Source organism: Arachis stenosperma, chromosome 3 (assembly GCF_014773155.1).
Source record: "Arachis stenosperma cultivar V10309 chromosome 3, arast.V10309.gnm1.PFL2, whole genome shotgun sequence".
Taxonomy (NCBI): domain Eukaryota; kingdom Viridiplantae; phylum Streptophyta; class Magnoliopsida; order Fabales; family Fabaceae; genus Arachis; species Arachis stenosperma.
In genome coordinates this window covers 50,601,436-50,616,053 of record NC_080379.1, presented here as the reverse complement: position 1 = coordinate 50,616,053, position 14,618 = coordinate 50,601,436, and the positions used below count along the sequence as shown (strand labels likewise).

The following is a 14,618-nucleotide window of genomic DNA, read 5'->3' as shown; positions in this document are numbered from 1 at the left end:
GATGTGAGTTCTTTTTTTCTATTATGTATTATTTATCATTTCTCTTTATATAAGCTCTTCTTTTCTATTATTATTATTTTTAATAATAATAGTAAAAATTTATAAGGTACTAAAAAAAAGTACTAAGAAAACTAAGAATATACTATATAAAATACATTATCAAAAATTTTTAGGTTTCTTTCAAGATAAATATTTAATTTTATTATTTTTAATATTTTTTTTATATTTATAATTCTGGTATATATAGTTTTTTATTGTATTTCTTTTATAATATAGATTATGATCCTATTAAAAAAGATAAATTAAATAAAAAATTAATCATAAGTATTAATAAAATCATACACGTTAAATTCTAAAATAATATTAAGAATAAAATTATTAAGAGTATTAAACCGAAAATACGATGTAAAAAATACTAAATTAACATTTTTACGTTAATACTTAAAATTTTTAAAAAATATAACATATTTGATTAAATACTCTTATATATAGTCACAAAAAAAAATACTCTTATATATATAATTTTATTTTGTTAATTTTTATATGTTATTTTTATTTAAAATAATATATATTAATTTTATTATAAAATTAATTAATAAGATTATTCAAATATCTAAATTAAAATAATAGGATAATATAAAAAATTATTTAAGTTGATGTCTATTTTAATAATTTTTCATCTAAAAGTAATTTTGAGTAGTGTATTCCAAACCATATTTATTTTACTATAATCCATTTTGATATAAAGATGGCCAAACATAAATCACTTCAATACAAACTTACTTTTCATCAAAATCAAGTTTGCAAAATCAATTCTATGCAAAATCCAACTATTAACATTGTTGAGCAAGTGAATGATTACGTGCTATCCTTTAATAAAAATAATATGAAACAATATTTGAGTTCTGATTCACCTTGCTTTTAAGAAAGGAGTTGATGATACATTTGCTAGCATACACACTCCTGAATATTTGGCTACTATCAAATGCCTTGACATGCCAAATCATGAAGTTTGCTTTAAAAAAAGTTGTCTAGTGATTCTTATTCGAAATATTAATCATTCCGCTGGTGGCTTTTATAACAAAACTGGATTGGTTGTCACAAAATTTGGAAACAAAATTATTGAAGCTAAAGTATTACCAGGAAGCAATGTTGGGAAAAAGGTCTTTATTTTGAGAATGACATTAATCTTATCAGATGTTAAATTACCATTTAAATTTTAACGAGGTTAATTTCTAATAATGCTTTCTTATGCAATGACTATTAATAAGAGTTAATAACAATCATTAAATTATGTAAGTTTGGTTCTCAAATAGCCTGATTTTACATATAGATAAACTTTACTTTGCAGTTTTAAAAATTATCAACAAAAATAGATTGAAGATTGTAATTTCTCATGATAATTCAAATAATTATATTGCAACAAATAATGTGATTTACCCCTGAGGTTTCAGAAATATTTGATTCCTTTCAACAATCTCAAGGTACTATGCTCTTAAAATAATTTTTTTTGTCAATTATCAATTGCTCTTCCATCTGTTCCTTTAATTTGTCTGAAGTGTTGTCCTTTTATAGTTTTCATCATGTTTTATTGATCAAAGATACAAGCATCAATATCATATAAAATGATTTTCATATTCTATCATTTCAGTGATTGCAGCTAATGAGTCAAAACTGTCCAATCAAATTGTTCACCCTTAAAGTTAAGGAAAACATAACTGCATTCTTTTTAAGAATGCTTTTCTTTTCTTTTTGTCAACTTTAATTATTCAGAAGACATATAATTTCAACTTTAGCACACTACCCACAAACTTAGTTGGTAATTTACTATTTCCTAACTTGGTCGTCTTTAAATGTGTTATATGTTGCATGTAACTTTGCATAAACATTGCCACGAAGACATAACTTCCTTTGTTTACTTCACACCTGAATTAACAATCCTATTGTTTAATACCTCCAAGAACCATATTCCTATAAAAATAAAATAAAATAAAATAATACATGGTTAAAAGAACAGAACAGTCGCAAAAAAGAAAAAAATTGTGGTAACTGTATAGAGTGTTTTGCCTGTTTGGTCGCAATCTGATAATTTGCAGCTTCAGCGCTTCTTCTGATCTTCTCCTTCCTTATCTAGGGTTTTTGAAATCAATGGCTTCCTCTCCTCATTTTGATGATGTAAGACACTCCTTCTTTTCGAATTTTATTTTTTCTTTCCCCTTTCTATCTATGAATCTCGGCCCCAATTCAATTTTCTCAAACGCAGCAAGACTTCGATTTTGAAGGCGGATTTTCCGGAACGCGTTCTGGTGAGAAGAGGCCCTCTCCCGATTATGACGACGAATATTACGATAATGACCCTTTCGCACCCAAGAAGGTAATCAAATATAATCCACTATAGTTTAGTTTATTCTATGTGATTCTGCGTTACATGTTCTCTAATTAGAATGTTCTATGTGGAAAATGGAATACGTTCGTCAATTGTACATGACTCGTTGAAGGTTGGATATTTGTTTTCTAAAATTGTACTCTGTTCTGTTTGTTATTGGTTCAGGCAAAATCAAAGGCTGAAGAAGCTGCTTCTGGTGTAACCACTGGAATGATATTGTCTCTTCGTGAGAGGTATAACGAAATCTTAGTTGTACTGTGTTCAGGTTGCTGTGAGGATATAATTTGAGCCTAAACTTCTTTCTGTGGCTCTTTCTTTCTGGCAGTCTTCAAAACTGTAAGGATACCCTTGCCACATGCCAAGTACGTCTTACTTTTATGAATTCAATTACTCAAAGTTGATATTCTCTTCTTGATCGAAGTGGACTGTAGTTTATAATAATGTTGGATTCATTAATGCCTCGAGAAAATGTAGCATAGATATGGGTACATAGTATGGTCATTTTGCACGAGGTAGGGTATGTATTTGTGTGTATATTATATAAAATGTAAAACAGTAAACAATAAAGTAATTGAAGCATATTATATGCAATTTTTATGATGTTGTAACTTCAAGTTTTTATCAAAGTATTAGGAAAGAAAGCAACATCTTAAGAGGAATAAGACTTGAAGAAATGAAGTAGTGTTTTATTTCATTTAAAAGTAAACCCAAATAGCGTACTTGTCAAATTTTATGATTTGTAAGTACTAACTTAGATTTAGGCCTTTGGGTACATATGCTTGTTGTAATGTTTGACCAACAATTATCAATTATTCGTGTGTACCTAGCAGAAATTGGCACTGGGTACATAGTCGTATGAGTAGGTCAGGCATACTAAACATTAGGCATTTAGGATTACCTAGGTTTCATTGCTTCATGCTTCATGGTGAAAAGGTTCACGTTTATTATTTTGATCATTTGATAGTTGTGGGATATGGTGTCTAATGTTTGATTTGTAAATTCCCATAGCAGACTAGCAGAGAGCCCTGGCCATAATCTGTTCAAATTGTGTTCTTTTACTATTATTATTTTTTTTAATTGTCATATCTTAGATTGAATTCTACCTTTTCCTTTTCTTAGAAACTTGATCAGATCATTCCATATTTCAGAATGAACTTGAGGCTGCAAAATCTGAGATTCAGAAGTGGCGCACAGCATTTCAGAATGAACCCTTCATACCTTCTGGGACCACTCCAGGTTAGTTTATACCTGGTGTTTTGCAGGTGACCTCTGTATTGTTATTCTAGATCTAGTTCTATTACTTCTTTGTTTCAAATATATTCCTGATCTCTTCTGTTATATTTCTTCATTCAAGCACCCAAATTGGTGATTAACTATCTTCAAGCCCTAAAATCTTCTGAGGAGTCTTCAAAAGAGCAGGTTTGGAATTAAATCGTTCATTTTTTTTTCCTTAAAAAATTATTCTTTATCCATTGATCAGGGTTCGCTGATCCCTTTCACTGTTTCATTGATTATTAGCTTGAAAAAGCAAAGAAAAAGGAAGGTGCATTCTTTGTTACTTTTGCAAAACGAGAACAAGAAATAGCAGAGTTGAAGGTAGGTAATATACTGAAAATAGGGTTCCGATGCTCTTTAACAGAAGCTTTTAACTTGTAAAATCTTAGATGATGACTTTCATACTGTCTTGATTGGCAGTTATCATGTCTACACTGCTCAACATTGATTGACTTGTCCAGTTGTCCTTTATAAGTTAGGGCTCTGTTTTCATTCTTTTTATTGATAAGTGGCTGTTTGGAAAGGACGGAGATACCCACTTCCTTTGAGAAAAATTTCATTGGAATTTGGAACTTTAGATTGGGGAATGGTGCTTTTTTCTTTCTTTCTTTCTTTCTTATTTATTTATTTAAAGGGTTAAGTACGATTTTGGTCCTAAGGTAGGGGTTGAAAATTTTTTTCGTCCCCAATCTTTTTTTGCTTACAAAATCGTCTCTAAGGTTTATCTTAGTTTTAAAACCGTCCTTCGGACCAAAATACTCCTTTCCCTTCTTCCCAAAATCAAACACAATCAAAAGCAAAAGGAGAAGAAGGAGCAGAAACAGAAGCAACAACAATGAAACAATGTAATAAACATTAAAAACATAGATAATGGATCAACAAATCTGTATAATGAAACAATGAAACAATGTAATCAAGCAGGAGCAGGAGCAGAAGCAGAACAACAAGAACAATGAAACAATGTAATCAACCAGAAGCAGAAGCAATCAGAAGCAACAATATAAAAGAATCATAATCAGAAGTCAACAACATAATAGAAGCAGAAGCAGAAGAAGAATGGAATTAGAATCAACAACGTAATAGAAGCATAAGTGTTTTCCCCTGTCCAGAGGAGCAGCGGCGAGATCCCCTTCCCCCTCGTCTCTCCCTCCCCCCCCCCCCCCCCCCCTCTCCCGGCACGTGATTTCCTTACCCTGCTCCCCAACCTTTTAACCCGTTTTTCTTTTATATTTTTTTTATTAGGTGTAATTTGGTAATAAAAATTAGAATTTTGGTAAAAATGACGATTTTAAAACTAAGTTAAACCTTAGGGATGATTTTGTAAGCAAAAAAATGTGGGGGACGAAACAAATTTTCAGCCCCTATCTTAGAGACCAAAATCGTACTTAACCCTTTATTTAAATGAGCTCTTCAATTGCCTAATTGGTTAATAATAGTTAGCTGTATGGAGAAGTCATTATACCCTAGAAATGTTATTTATTCTGGCAATAGAATTGGATAATGGATATACTCTCTATTTAGCAACTAGCATGAAGTAACAGCAAAAGGGTTGGGACGAACTGGTTGTAAAATTAAAGTATTATGCTTTTGATGAGAAAGTATAAAGTCCTTAAAGGATAAGAGGCCAGAAATTATCATGTATTGTGTAGGTGTATGAAGTGTTGAATTGCAATAAGAGCTTGAACTGATCCTATTGCTTGTTACGAATCTTGAGCAGAAAGTTTAAAGCTACATGCACTTTAAAGATTTAGGGTTATGTAGTAAGATTTTATCTACTTTTAGAAAACTTTCCCCCCCACTAAAACGTATATGCTCTCTAACCTTTTCCAGTCTGCTGTGCGGGATCTGAAAGCTCAACTCAAGCCAGCAACAATGCAGGTATTGTTTTATATAATATAATTTTTGCTATTGTGTGCTTTCATCAATATGGCTGTGTCTAAAGTCTTTCATGGTACATAGGAAAAGCTGCAATTTTTAATTCTAAGTTATCCTGTTTGTAGTGGTTTATGTACTATTTTTGTTGTTCTGTTCATTATTCTCCTTCAAACAGTGATATACCCAGGAGGTTTACACTTTATGACATGTATAAATTGTTCACTAGATCTTGTATATTAGCTGACAAGAAGGTTGCACTCAAGATAAATAACTATGTGCTAGTCTGCCTCTTTCTACTTCAAAGTTTTATAGAATTATAGCAGCCCTGATAATCTGTTACTGGATATAGGCATAAATCCTTCTGGATCATTACCCGATTACAGTTACTGGAACTTCAATAATAATTATAAAAAAAATGAGGAGTAATGTACTTGCATTGGATCTGATAAAAGTGGGTCTATTATACTTATACAACTCAATTTTCAATACTTTCTGCCTGCTTATTTATTTATTTATTTATTTTTATTTATTTATTTTTTGAGTTATTCATGATATGCTGCTTTCAAATAATTTTGGCTGCATCTTGTTGCCTTCCATTTTGACTTTTAGTTATGCCCAAAGGTAGTCCTTGTTTCCATGATTTTAACTTTCAGGCAAGAAGGCTGTTACTAGATCCAGCTGTCCATGAAGAGTTTACTCGTTTGAAGGTTTGTTATTCAACTTGGTTATGAATTCTATTGAGTCAAGTTTGTTATTTTCAGAGATATAGAATCCAGGATGGATATTATGCCTCATACTTGGAAAATGTTAGAGCAAGCTGTCTTGTTAGTTCTTTCTGGGAGAGTATCACCTTAGAGATATGGTGAAGAAACAACTTGTTATCCATTATGAGGAGAGAGGAGTATTGTACTGTGTCTTATGTAGTGGTAGTTTTAGTCCCTTCTTCACCGCGCGGCTGGGGGGGCGCGGAGGTGTTATTTTGGAGTTATCAAAAAAGAGATTTCAGTATTTTAGTCAGTTTTTACATTGGTGAATGGTGATTACTTCAGTTGTTTCTTACATGGGTTCTCATTTGATCTTAGAATTTAGTCGAGGAGAAGGACAAAAAAGTGAAAGAGTTGCAAGATAACATTGCCGCAATCAATTTCACTCCCCAGAGCAAGATGGGAAAGATGCTTATGGCTAAATGCAAAACTTTGCAGGAGGAAAATGAGGAGATTGGGAACCAAGCGACTGACGCAAAGGTGATGCTATCTTATTTTCTTGATGCCTCTAACTGTCACTTCAACCCCCCCAAAACCAAAAAACCCCAACCCCCATTTTTTTGTTGCATACATGAGATTCTTTACAACTGTTTCTAATATAATTGTCATTGTGCTGATGACATAATAATTTATTATTTACTAGAGGTAATATTACTCATGCATTTACAATTGTACATAATTTATTCGTCATGGTTATTGCTGTGTCGATGGTGATGTTGGCATCTCCCCCCCCCCCCCCCCCCCTTCTCAATGTTTTGTTGTTCTTGATTTCCAGATACAAGAGTTAGCAATGAAACTATCATTGCAGAAATACCAGAATGCCGAACTGAGAAGTCAATTCGAAGGTTAGCAGCTGGATGATTTCAAAAATAAAAAATTGTATGCTCTGGCATTTTAATCCTCTTTGACCCTTTTTAGGATGAATCTTAAACGGGTTTGCCTATAAAATTGAAGTTTTTGGGAATCAAAAGTTATGCTAATGTAATATCAATGCATTAGCAATTTATGTAAAATTGTAATCTTAACCTCTAAACTTGACTACAGGGCTGCAGACACATATGGACGGACTGACAAACGACGTTGAAAGATCCAATGAAATGGTTTTGCTTATCCCTACTTTCATACTTTAATGTTTCAAAATATCAATGCACTGCATATTCTCCTCTGCATTATACACTATTTGCTTCAGAGTTTCTGACAGAGTAAACCATTTTTGTTTAGTCCACTTATACTTAAATCTCTATATGATTTAGATGAATACTAATAGGGAATAAATAATATAATATACATTAATTTGGATGTAATATGTTGCTGGTCAAGAAAGATCTAGAACGGTCTCGCTAAACATGGTGGAACTCAATGGGGTTGTTTGATTCATATAACCGATTTCACCTAGTCAAATAAGGCTTTATTGTTGTGTATTGGTTCATAATGGGAGAATCTCCTCTTCCCCATATATTTGGACAAAAGCCCAAAAATATATGATTATTTGAAGTTTTCTTGTGCTGAATTTTTGTGGAGTTATATATAAGGTGCTTAAGAGCTTAACCTAAATATTGAGTACATTGTACCAAAGAAAATCTTTGAGTACGCATAGCTTCAATGGGTTTTACTGCAGGTTTTGATGTTGCAAGAGAAATTAGAAGAGAAGGATGAAGAGATCCAACGGCTGAAAGATGAATTGCAAGAGAAAGGCTTCATGGATGAAGGGACAACAGAAGCAGCATCTAAGAGAAATGACATTTATGCAATGCCCAAGGAAAATGCTGATTAATGTGCCACGTTAGCTTAAGACGAAAAGTTTTTGTGGGAACGGTTTCTTAAGAATTCAGTTTATGTCGAATTGAATTTATCAATTTGCAAAGCAAAAGTGATTTTGGTGCTGCAACGTGTAGCATTAGAATCCTCGTTGATTCTGTCATTAGTTTGTGGTGTTATCCTTATTTAAATAAAGTTTTAATTTTAAATTTCGTTTTGCATATAACAAGTGTTTGATTCAGCACTTCATTTTAAGTAACAGTTCTATTTTTACAACAGAAAATAACATTATTTTACTGTTGGTGTAAATTATAACGCATGAACAATTTCTACACAGAAATGCTCTCAAGTGAAAAAAATGATCATAATAAAACTTGATTATCTAGAACTCTCAGGTAGCTTGTGATGTGGCAGGCTCCAATGCTTGATCTTCGTTTTTGTTCTCTTTGCCAAACACGTAGTCCTTCTGCCCCTTCATCGCATACGTATTCCACTTCTCCTTTTACTTGTTTTTTCTCCTATGAATATTTGACAATAGTTCATATTTATTTTGTTTTTATAACATTTCTTAGTTTGACAGGATAATAATTAATTTATTTAATTCATTGCAATTCTGAATTCTATTTAAAGATGAAGTTAACAAGTGAGCTGATTATTTAATTAATCTAAATTAGTTAATAGTTCACATTTATTAATTTTAATAGAATAAGGAAAATTTGTTGGAACCAATATGAGACTAATGTTTCTTAACTAATGACTGATGAATGCTTTTTCTTTCTTATTTTTTTTGGCAATCTGGAGTACATATTTTATTTTCACTCATGCTAATATTTGTTAGTCTATTGATCATTTAAAGTTATACTTTTTTATTTATTTACTCATAATTTTATACATTAATAGGAAAAAAGCACTTAAGTACACTACTAATATCTAACTATATTTTGCTATGTTTTACTCGTATATACTTTAAAAATTGTGTGAAATAGTCAATATTATAAAATATTTTATATGGATATTTGATACCATATTAATACTTTACTATGATCAATATAGGAACATGTTTCTTCGTTTGAACAACCCCTCCAGGATTTAACCTTCATATAATTAAGGCATGTACATGCTACTTTTATCATCACTTTCTAATATCAAATTATCAATGGATACAAATATAACAGCTTAATTTTACTACACACACAGCTTTTGTTATTTTATTCAACTAAGCCCTTTCTATTTCATTATTCAAACACCTTCCCTTTCTCACTCGCAAATTGAAGAAAACTCCAATAAGCAGAAGTTAGAGCTTCTTCATGGCGCCAAGCTTAACCACCCTCCAAGAAAATGGACTCTTCAAACCGTTACCACCCTCCATAAAACTCGAAGCCTCAACCTTCTCAGTCAACGACCACCCCATCCTCACCGAAGTCCCACCAAACATAGTTGCCGCCACTGTATCACCGCCACAAGATTCAACCACCACCAAGAACACCGCAACAGGATGCTTCGTGGGGTTCAATGCCGACGAGCCACTCTCCCGGCACGTTGTTTCCCTTGGTAAGCTCAGAGGAATCCGGTTCATGAGCATATTCCGGTTCAAACTCTGGTGGAGCACCCACTGGACCGGCTCCAACGGTACCCAAGTAGAGCACGAGACTCAAATTATGATACTCGAGAACAGTTAGTTACTATCTATCCATCTTTTCAGTTATTATTAGACCAAAAGGTACAAGAGTGTTGGAAAAGATTTTACATATTTCATTAAGGGTGAAGACTCGCATGTTTCACATACATATTTTGACATATATGTGTTCTTAAATATCAACTTCATATAACTTGATTAAACTGGTTAATGTTAGTTTGAGTTTAATTGTTATATCAGGTGAGAGCGGCGGGCGACCCTATGTCCTCCTCTTGCCGCTTATCGAAGGAGCTTTCCGGGCTTCCCTGCAGCCCGGTCTTGACGACTTCATCGACGTCTGCATGGAGAGTGGATCCACACGCGTGGCGGAGTCGACATTCAAAGCGTGCCTCTACATGCACGCCAACAACGACCCCTACACTCTGGTCCACGAAGCCATGAAGGTCATCCGCCTCCACCTTGGAATCTTCAAGCTTTTAGAAGAGAAGACCCCGCCGGCAATCATCGACAGGTTCGGGTGGTGCACGTGGGACGCGTTCTACCTGGAGGTGCACCCTCAGGGCGTCCGCCAAGGCATCAAAACCCTCGCGGACGGAGGGTGCCCTCCCGGTCTAGTCATCATTGATGACGGATGGCAAACGTTTTGCCGTGACGATGAGGCGGTAACCGACGGAGGGAGCTTGAATTGTAGGATACCGGGAGAGCAGATGCTGAATAGGCTGATAAGGTTCCAAGAGAACTGCAAGTTTAGGGAGTACGAGTGTTGTAAGGGGAAGGGGATGGGTGCGTTTGTGAGGGAGTTGAAGGAGGAGTTTGCAGCGCTGGAGAATGTGTATGTGTGGCATGCGTTTTGTGGGTACTGGGGTGGGATAAGGCCCAAGGTGGAGGCGATGCCGGAGACAGAGATGGTGGCCGCGAGGCTGTCGAAGGGAGCGGAGATGCTGATGACGGACTTGGCGGTGGAGAAGATACTAGAGAACGGTGTGGGAGTTGTAGCGCCGCATGAGGCTCACAACTTGTATGAAGGGCTTCACTCGCATCTTCAGTCGGTGGGGATTGACGGTGTCAAGATTGATGTCACACATGTAAGTCTTTTCAAATCATCTTGAATAAAAAATTTGTTGATAATGGTAGAAAATAATTTCATATATATTAAAATTTGGTTGACATTTAATTATAAAAAAAAAATAAATAATTTTTTATTATTAGATAAAATTTTACAGTATTAAAAATATTAATATAGTTTGTACATTTATATTTTAATTAATATTTATATATATTTAGTTGTCAAAAATGTTACCAGACCAATAAAATTTACTGATTAGTCAACAAGTTTATGATATCAAAAAGTAGTTCAAATATATCGACATGTTGGCAATGGTTGCCTCCAAACTTTATATATATGAAAAGACAGAGAAGTGTCCATAGAGAAAAACTCTTGATGAAATTTCAGTTTAAAATTTTAAATATAGCGCAACAAGGTTTTAATTTAATATGAGTAAGATAATTTTAAGAAATATTTATAAATAAAAAGTTATACATTAAATAATTGAGATGATTGAATAATTATCAGTCAAGTATATGTTTATTTATTTAAGAGTGGTTCAGTCAAGTACATGGTTAAGATTTATTTCCAGATTGAATAATTGCGTGTGCATGTGAGTGGATTTGCATGTGAGCGGTGTGTTTACTTTAGAGAACCGCTAATGTCACCCCCAATGAAAAAACTCTAATGTCTCAAACACCTCAGAGGCTCAGAGATAGATCATTTCTATTTATTCGGTATTTCGGTATATTCCCCTGAAATTAAAATTGGGATGTAATAACTTCGAATCATTACGGCAATAGGTGAAATTATAATTTTATGCCATTAGTTGGACCAATCTTACTTTGCAATTAACTAAAAGAAATATGACATGTGGGAGATGCTGATTTTCTAAAAGTTGATTTCATTCTTGAATTTAGAAATCGGAGCTAAAGTTAATTCGTTGGGATGGAGAGAAACGAACGTTTTTTATATGGTAATAATAAAATAAGGTGTACTACTTTTGACCATGTTTAGAATTTTAATGATTGTTTTATCGTATGTCATATAACGGTGTAAATTAAATTGATAGGTTATTCTAATAATCTTATAGGAAAAAAATACTAAAAATTATTAGAATTTATTATTTTTAATTATTTTTTTATTATTATTGATTATCAACTCCATTTGTTAATTTAATTAATTAATCTATTAATTTAATAATATAATTAATTAATAAAAATAAATAAATTTTAATCGTCCTATAACATTCTTTAGTTATAAGATTGAATATCTTATAATATTACTCTCATAATGCATGACAACTATATAAATGTGCCAAGACATATAATATTCGATAACATTATGTGATATAAGTAAGATATGGAATATTGAATAATATCATGAATGCTATAGCTTATAAAAATGAAGAGAATCAATTAACTATTAGGAATGAAGAGAAAGTACTTATCACTAGGATTCTTACATGTGGCAGGTTCTAGAGATGCTATCAGAGGATTATGGTGGTCGTGTTGAACTCGCCAAACCATACTACAAAGCACTCACTGATTCTATTAAGAAACATTTCAAGGGCAATGGTGTCATTTCCAGCATGCAGCAGTGTAACGATTTCATGTTCCTTGGCACAGAAACCATATCACTTGGACGAGTTGGTAACGTCCTAATAATAATAATAAAAATTCATAGTAACTATTTTTATTTAGGAAAAAAATCCTCTAAAATTTTTTTTAGTTATTTGATTTCTCACTTTATATTTTTTAAGTAGAATAAAAAAATATATAAAAAAATTAAATACTTAAAAATCACATTTTACTAAATAATTAAAAAATAAATAAAAAGATTCACTCTCTTTTTGTTTATAATCCTTGACCAAACGTGCATTAATTTAATTTTCAAAAAATAAAATACCTCAATTGATTCTTAAAAGATATACTTATAAATAATTTTTTTATCGATTAGATAATAATATATAACATAATTATTTTGCAACAAATCATTTAATTTGCATAAGAATCGATTTGATTAAACCAATTTATGGCTTCAAAAATAGAATGCAAGATGAGAATTTAGATGTTCAAATATTATTTTTACAGGTGATGATTTTTGGTGTACGGACCCGGCCGGAGATCCGAACGGAACATATTGGCTACAAGGATGTCACATGGTGCATTGTGCATACAACAGCTTGTGGATGGGGAATATCATTCACCCGGATTGGGACATGTTCCAATCTGATCACGCCTGCGCCGAGTTTCACGCCGCCTCTCGAGCCATCTCCGGTGGACCGGTTTATGTGAGTGACTCTGTTGGAAAACACAACTTCAAGTTGCTTAAGAAGTTGGTTCTCTTGGATGGCTCCATTTTACGGTGTGAACACTATGCACTTCCTACTAGGGATTGCTTATTTGAAAATCCTTTACATGATGGTAAAACAATGCTCAAAATTTGGAACCTCAACAAGGTAACATACAATACAATACAATACAATACAATACAATACAATAATGTCTATACATACATAAAAGTTAATCTCTTATGTACATATTAAATTAAACAGCAAATTAACGTATTAGTTTCATGAAGAATATGCAGGAACTTTTTGGTTCTTTAAATTTACTAGTAAATAGTTGAACTTGTAAATCTATTATAACGAACCTTTAGACTTAGCACGAAAAATAGAAAACCAATAAGAAATTCCTTCGATGTTCTTGTAATCCAAATTTATTATTGTGTTGCGTTTCAATAACAGATTAACTTAATAATATACTTGTTTTAATCAGTCTATACACTAAGTCAGAAATCATATTCACTAATTTAACAGTATTGTAAGGGTTATAAGAGTATCTAGTTAGTTGAGAAGGTAGTTAAGTTGTTAACCATGCACATGGAGTTAGTTATATTGTTAAGCATGCAATTGCAGTTAGTTATGAGGTTAGAGAGTTAGTTTCTCTGATAGTTCAATCAGTAGAGTATATAAAACACATGTAATGAAGTGAGTTTAGTTATCGAAAATCATTCTTACTCTCTCAAAGAGCCTCTCCAATTTTCTCCTCTCTTAATTCTTTCTCTTATACAACTAGTCTTTTATTCCTTTAAATTTGTATGAATTTTTGCATAGAATTAAATTTTTTTTTTGTTTCGTGCTGAATTTTTTTTATACATATTATAAAAGTATTTTGCAAAAAAATTAAGTCGATCGAAAGAGATAAATAAATGATTATGTAAAAGACGGCATTATTATATATTCACTTATTAGTTTCGATTGAAAACAGTATACAGGGGTTTTGGGTCTGTTCAATTGCCAAGGTGGAGGGTGGTGTCCTGCGAGTAGAAGAAACAAGAGTTTTTTAGATTGTTCACACTCCGTTACTTGCATTGCAAGTCCCAAAGACATTGAATGGAGCAAAGGAAAGAACCTTATTTGCACCAGAGGAGTTGATTCATTTGCAGTGTACATGGTGAAAGACCAAAAGTTGAGGCTAGTGAAGTATGATGAGAGCATTGAGGTTTCGCTGGAGCCTTTTGCTTTCGAGCTCATGACGGTTTCTCCGGTGATGTTTCTACCAAGATCATCAATTCAGTTTGCACCATTTGGATTGGTGAACATGCTCAACTCTGGAGGCTCAATTCAATCCTTGGAGTTCCATGAACATGATAAATTAGTTAGAATTGGGGTGAGAGGCCATGGTCAGATGGCCGTATTCGCGGCAGAGAAGCCGGTAGATTGTAAGATTGATGGACAACCTGTGGAGTTTGATTACAATTATGACGATAACATGGTTAAGCTCCAAGTTCCATGGCCTAGTTCTTCGAGGTTGTCCATAGTCGAGTATTTTTTTTGAACCGATTAATTAAGGTCTGAATGCTTGAGAATGCATA

The 14,618-nt window shown here is 33.0% G+C and overlaps 2 protein-coding genes across 3 annotated transcripts; both read left to right on the top strand.

The window, feature by feature from the left end:
• The first annotated feature begins 1,910 nt into the window (after window positions 1-1,910).
• LOC130969025 (FKBP12-interacting protein of 37 kDa-like) lies at window positions 1,911-8,354 on the top strand. Of its 2 annotated transcripts, none has more exons than XM_057894578.1 (13): window positions 1,911-2,175; window positions 2,264-2,374; window positions 2,552-2,619; window positions 2,712-2,748; window positions 3,535-3,622; window positions 3,741-3,805; window positions 3,905-3,982; window positions 5,492-5,539; window positions 6,190-6,243; window positions 6,619-6,780; window positions 7,076-7,145; window positions 7,345-7,400; window positions 7,919-8,354. In XM_057894578.1, the coding sequence occupies exons 1-13, from the start codon at window positions 2,149-2,151 to the stop codon at window positions 8,072-8,074; spliced, it is 1,020 nt and encodes a 339-aa protein (XP_057750561.1). In that variant the 5' UTR covers window positions 1,911-2,148; the 3' UTR covers window positions 8,075-8,354. The 2 variants fall into 2 exon arrangements, with proteins under 2 accessions (XP_057750561.1, XP_057750562.1); XM_057894579.1 differs by having other exon boundaries at window positions 1,913-2,175; window positions 2,283-2,374.
• A 999-nt stretch (window positions 8,355-9,353) lies between these two features.
• On the top strand, window positions 9,354-14,618 carry LOC130969024 (galactinol--sucrose galactosyltransferase-like). The gene is made up of 5 exons (XM_057894577.1): window positions 9,354-9,736; window positions 9,918-10,779; window positions 12,214-12,391; window positions 12,833-13,200; window positions 14,012-14,618. Exons 1-5 carry the CDS (start codon window positions 9,366-9,368, stop codon window positions 14,579-14,581), a joined length of 2,349 nt encoding a protein of 782 aa, XP_057750560.1. The 5' UTR covers window positions 9,354-9,365; the 3' UTR covers window positions 14,582-14,618.

Excerpts from the sequence above, each read along its gene's own strand:
- LOC130969025 (XM_057894578.1), top strand. The coding sequence starts at position 2,149 with ATGGCTTCCTCTCCTCATTTTGATGAT. Across the intron at positions 3,983-5,491 it reads AAGAAATAGCAGAGTTGAAG|TCTGCTGTGCGGGATCTGAA; the intron begins GTAGGTAATATA and ends AACCTTTTCCAG. Across the intron at positions 6,244-6,618 it reads AAGAGTTTACTCGTTTGAAG|AATTTAGTCGAGGAGAAGGA; the intron begins GTTTGTTATTCA and ends ATTTGATCTTAG.
- LOC130969024 (XM_057894577.1), top strand. The coding sequence starts at position 9,366 with ATGGCGCCAAGCTTAACCACCCTCCAAGAAAATGGACTCTTCAAACCG. Across the intron at positions 9,737-9,917 it reads ATGATACTCGAGAACAGTTA|TTTAATTGTTATATCAGGTG; the intron begins GTTACTATCTAT and ends TGTTAGTTTGAG. Across the intron at positions 10,780-12,213 it reads TCAAGATTGATGTCACACAT|GTTCTAGAGATGCTATCAGA; the intron begins GTAAGTCTTTTC and ends TACATGTGGCAG.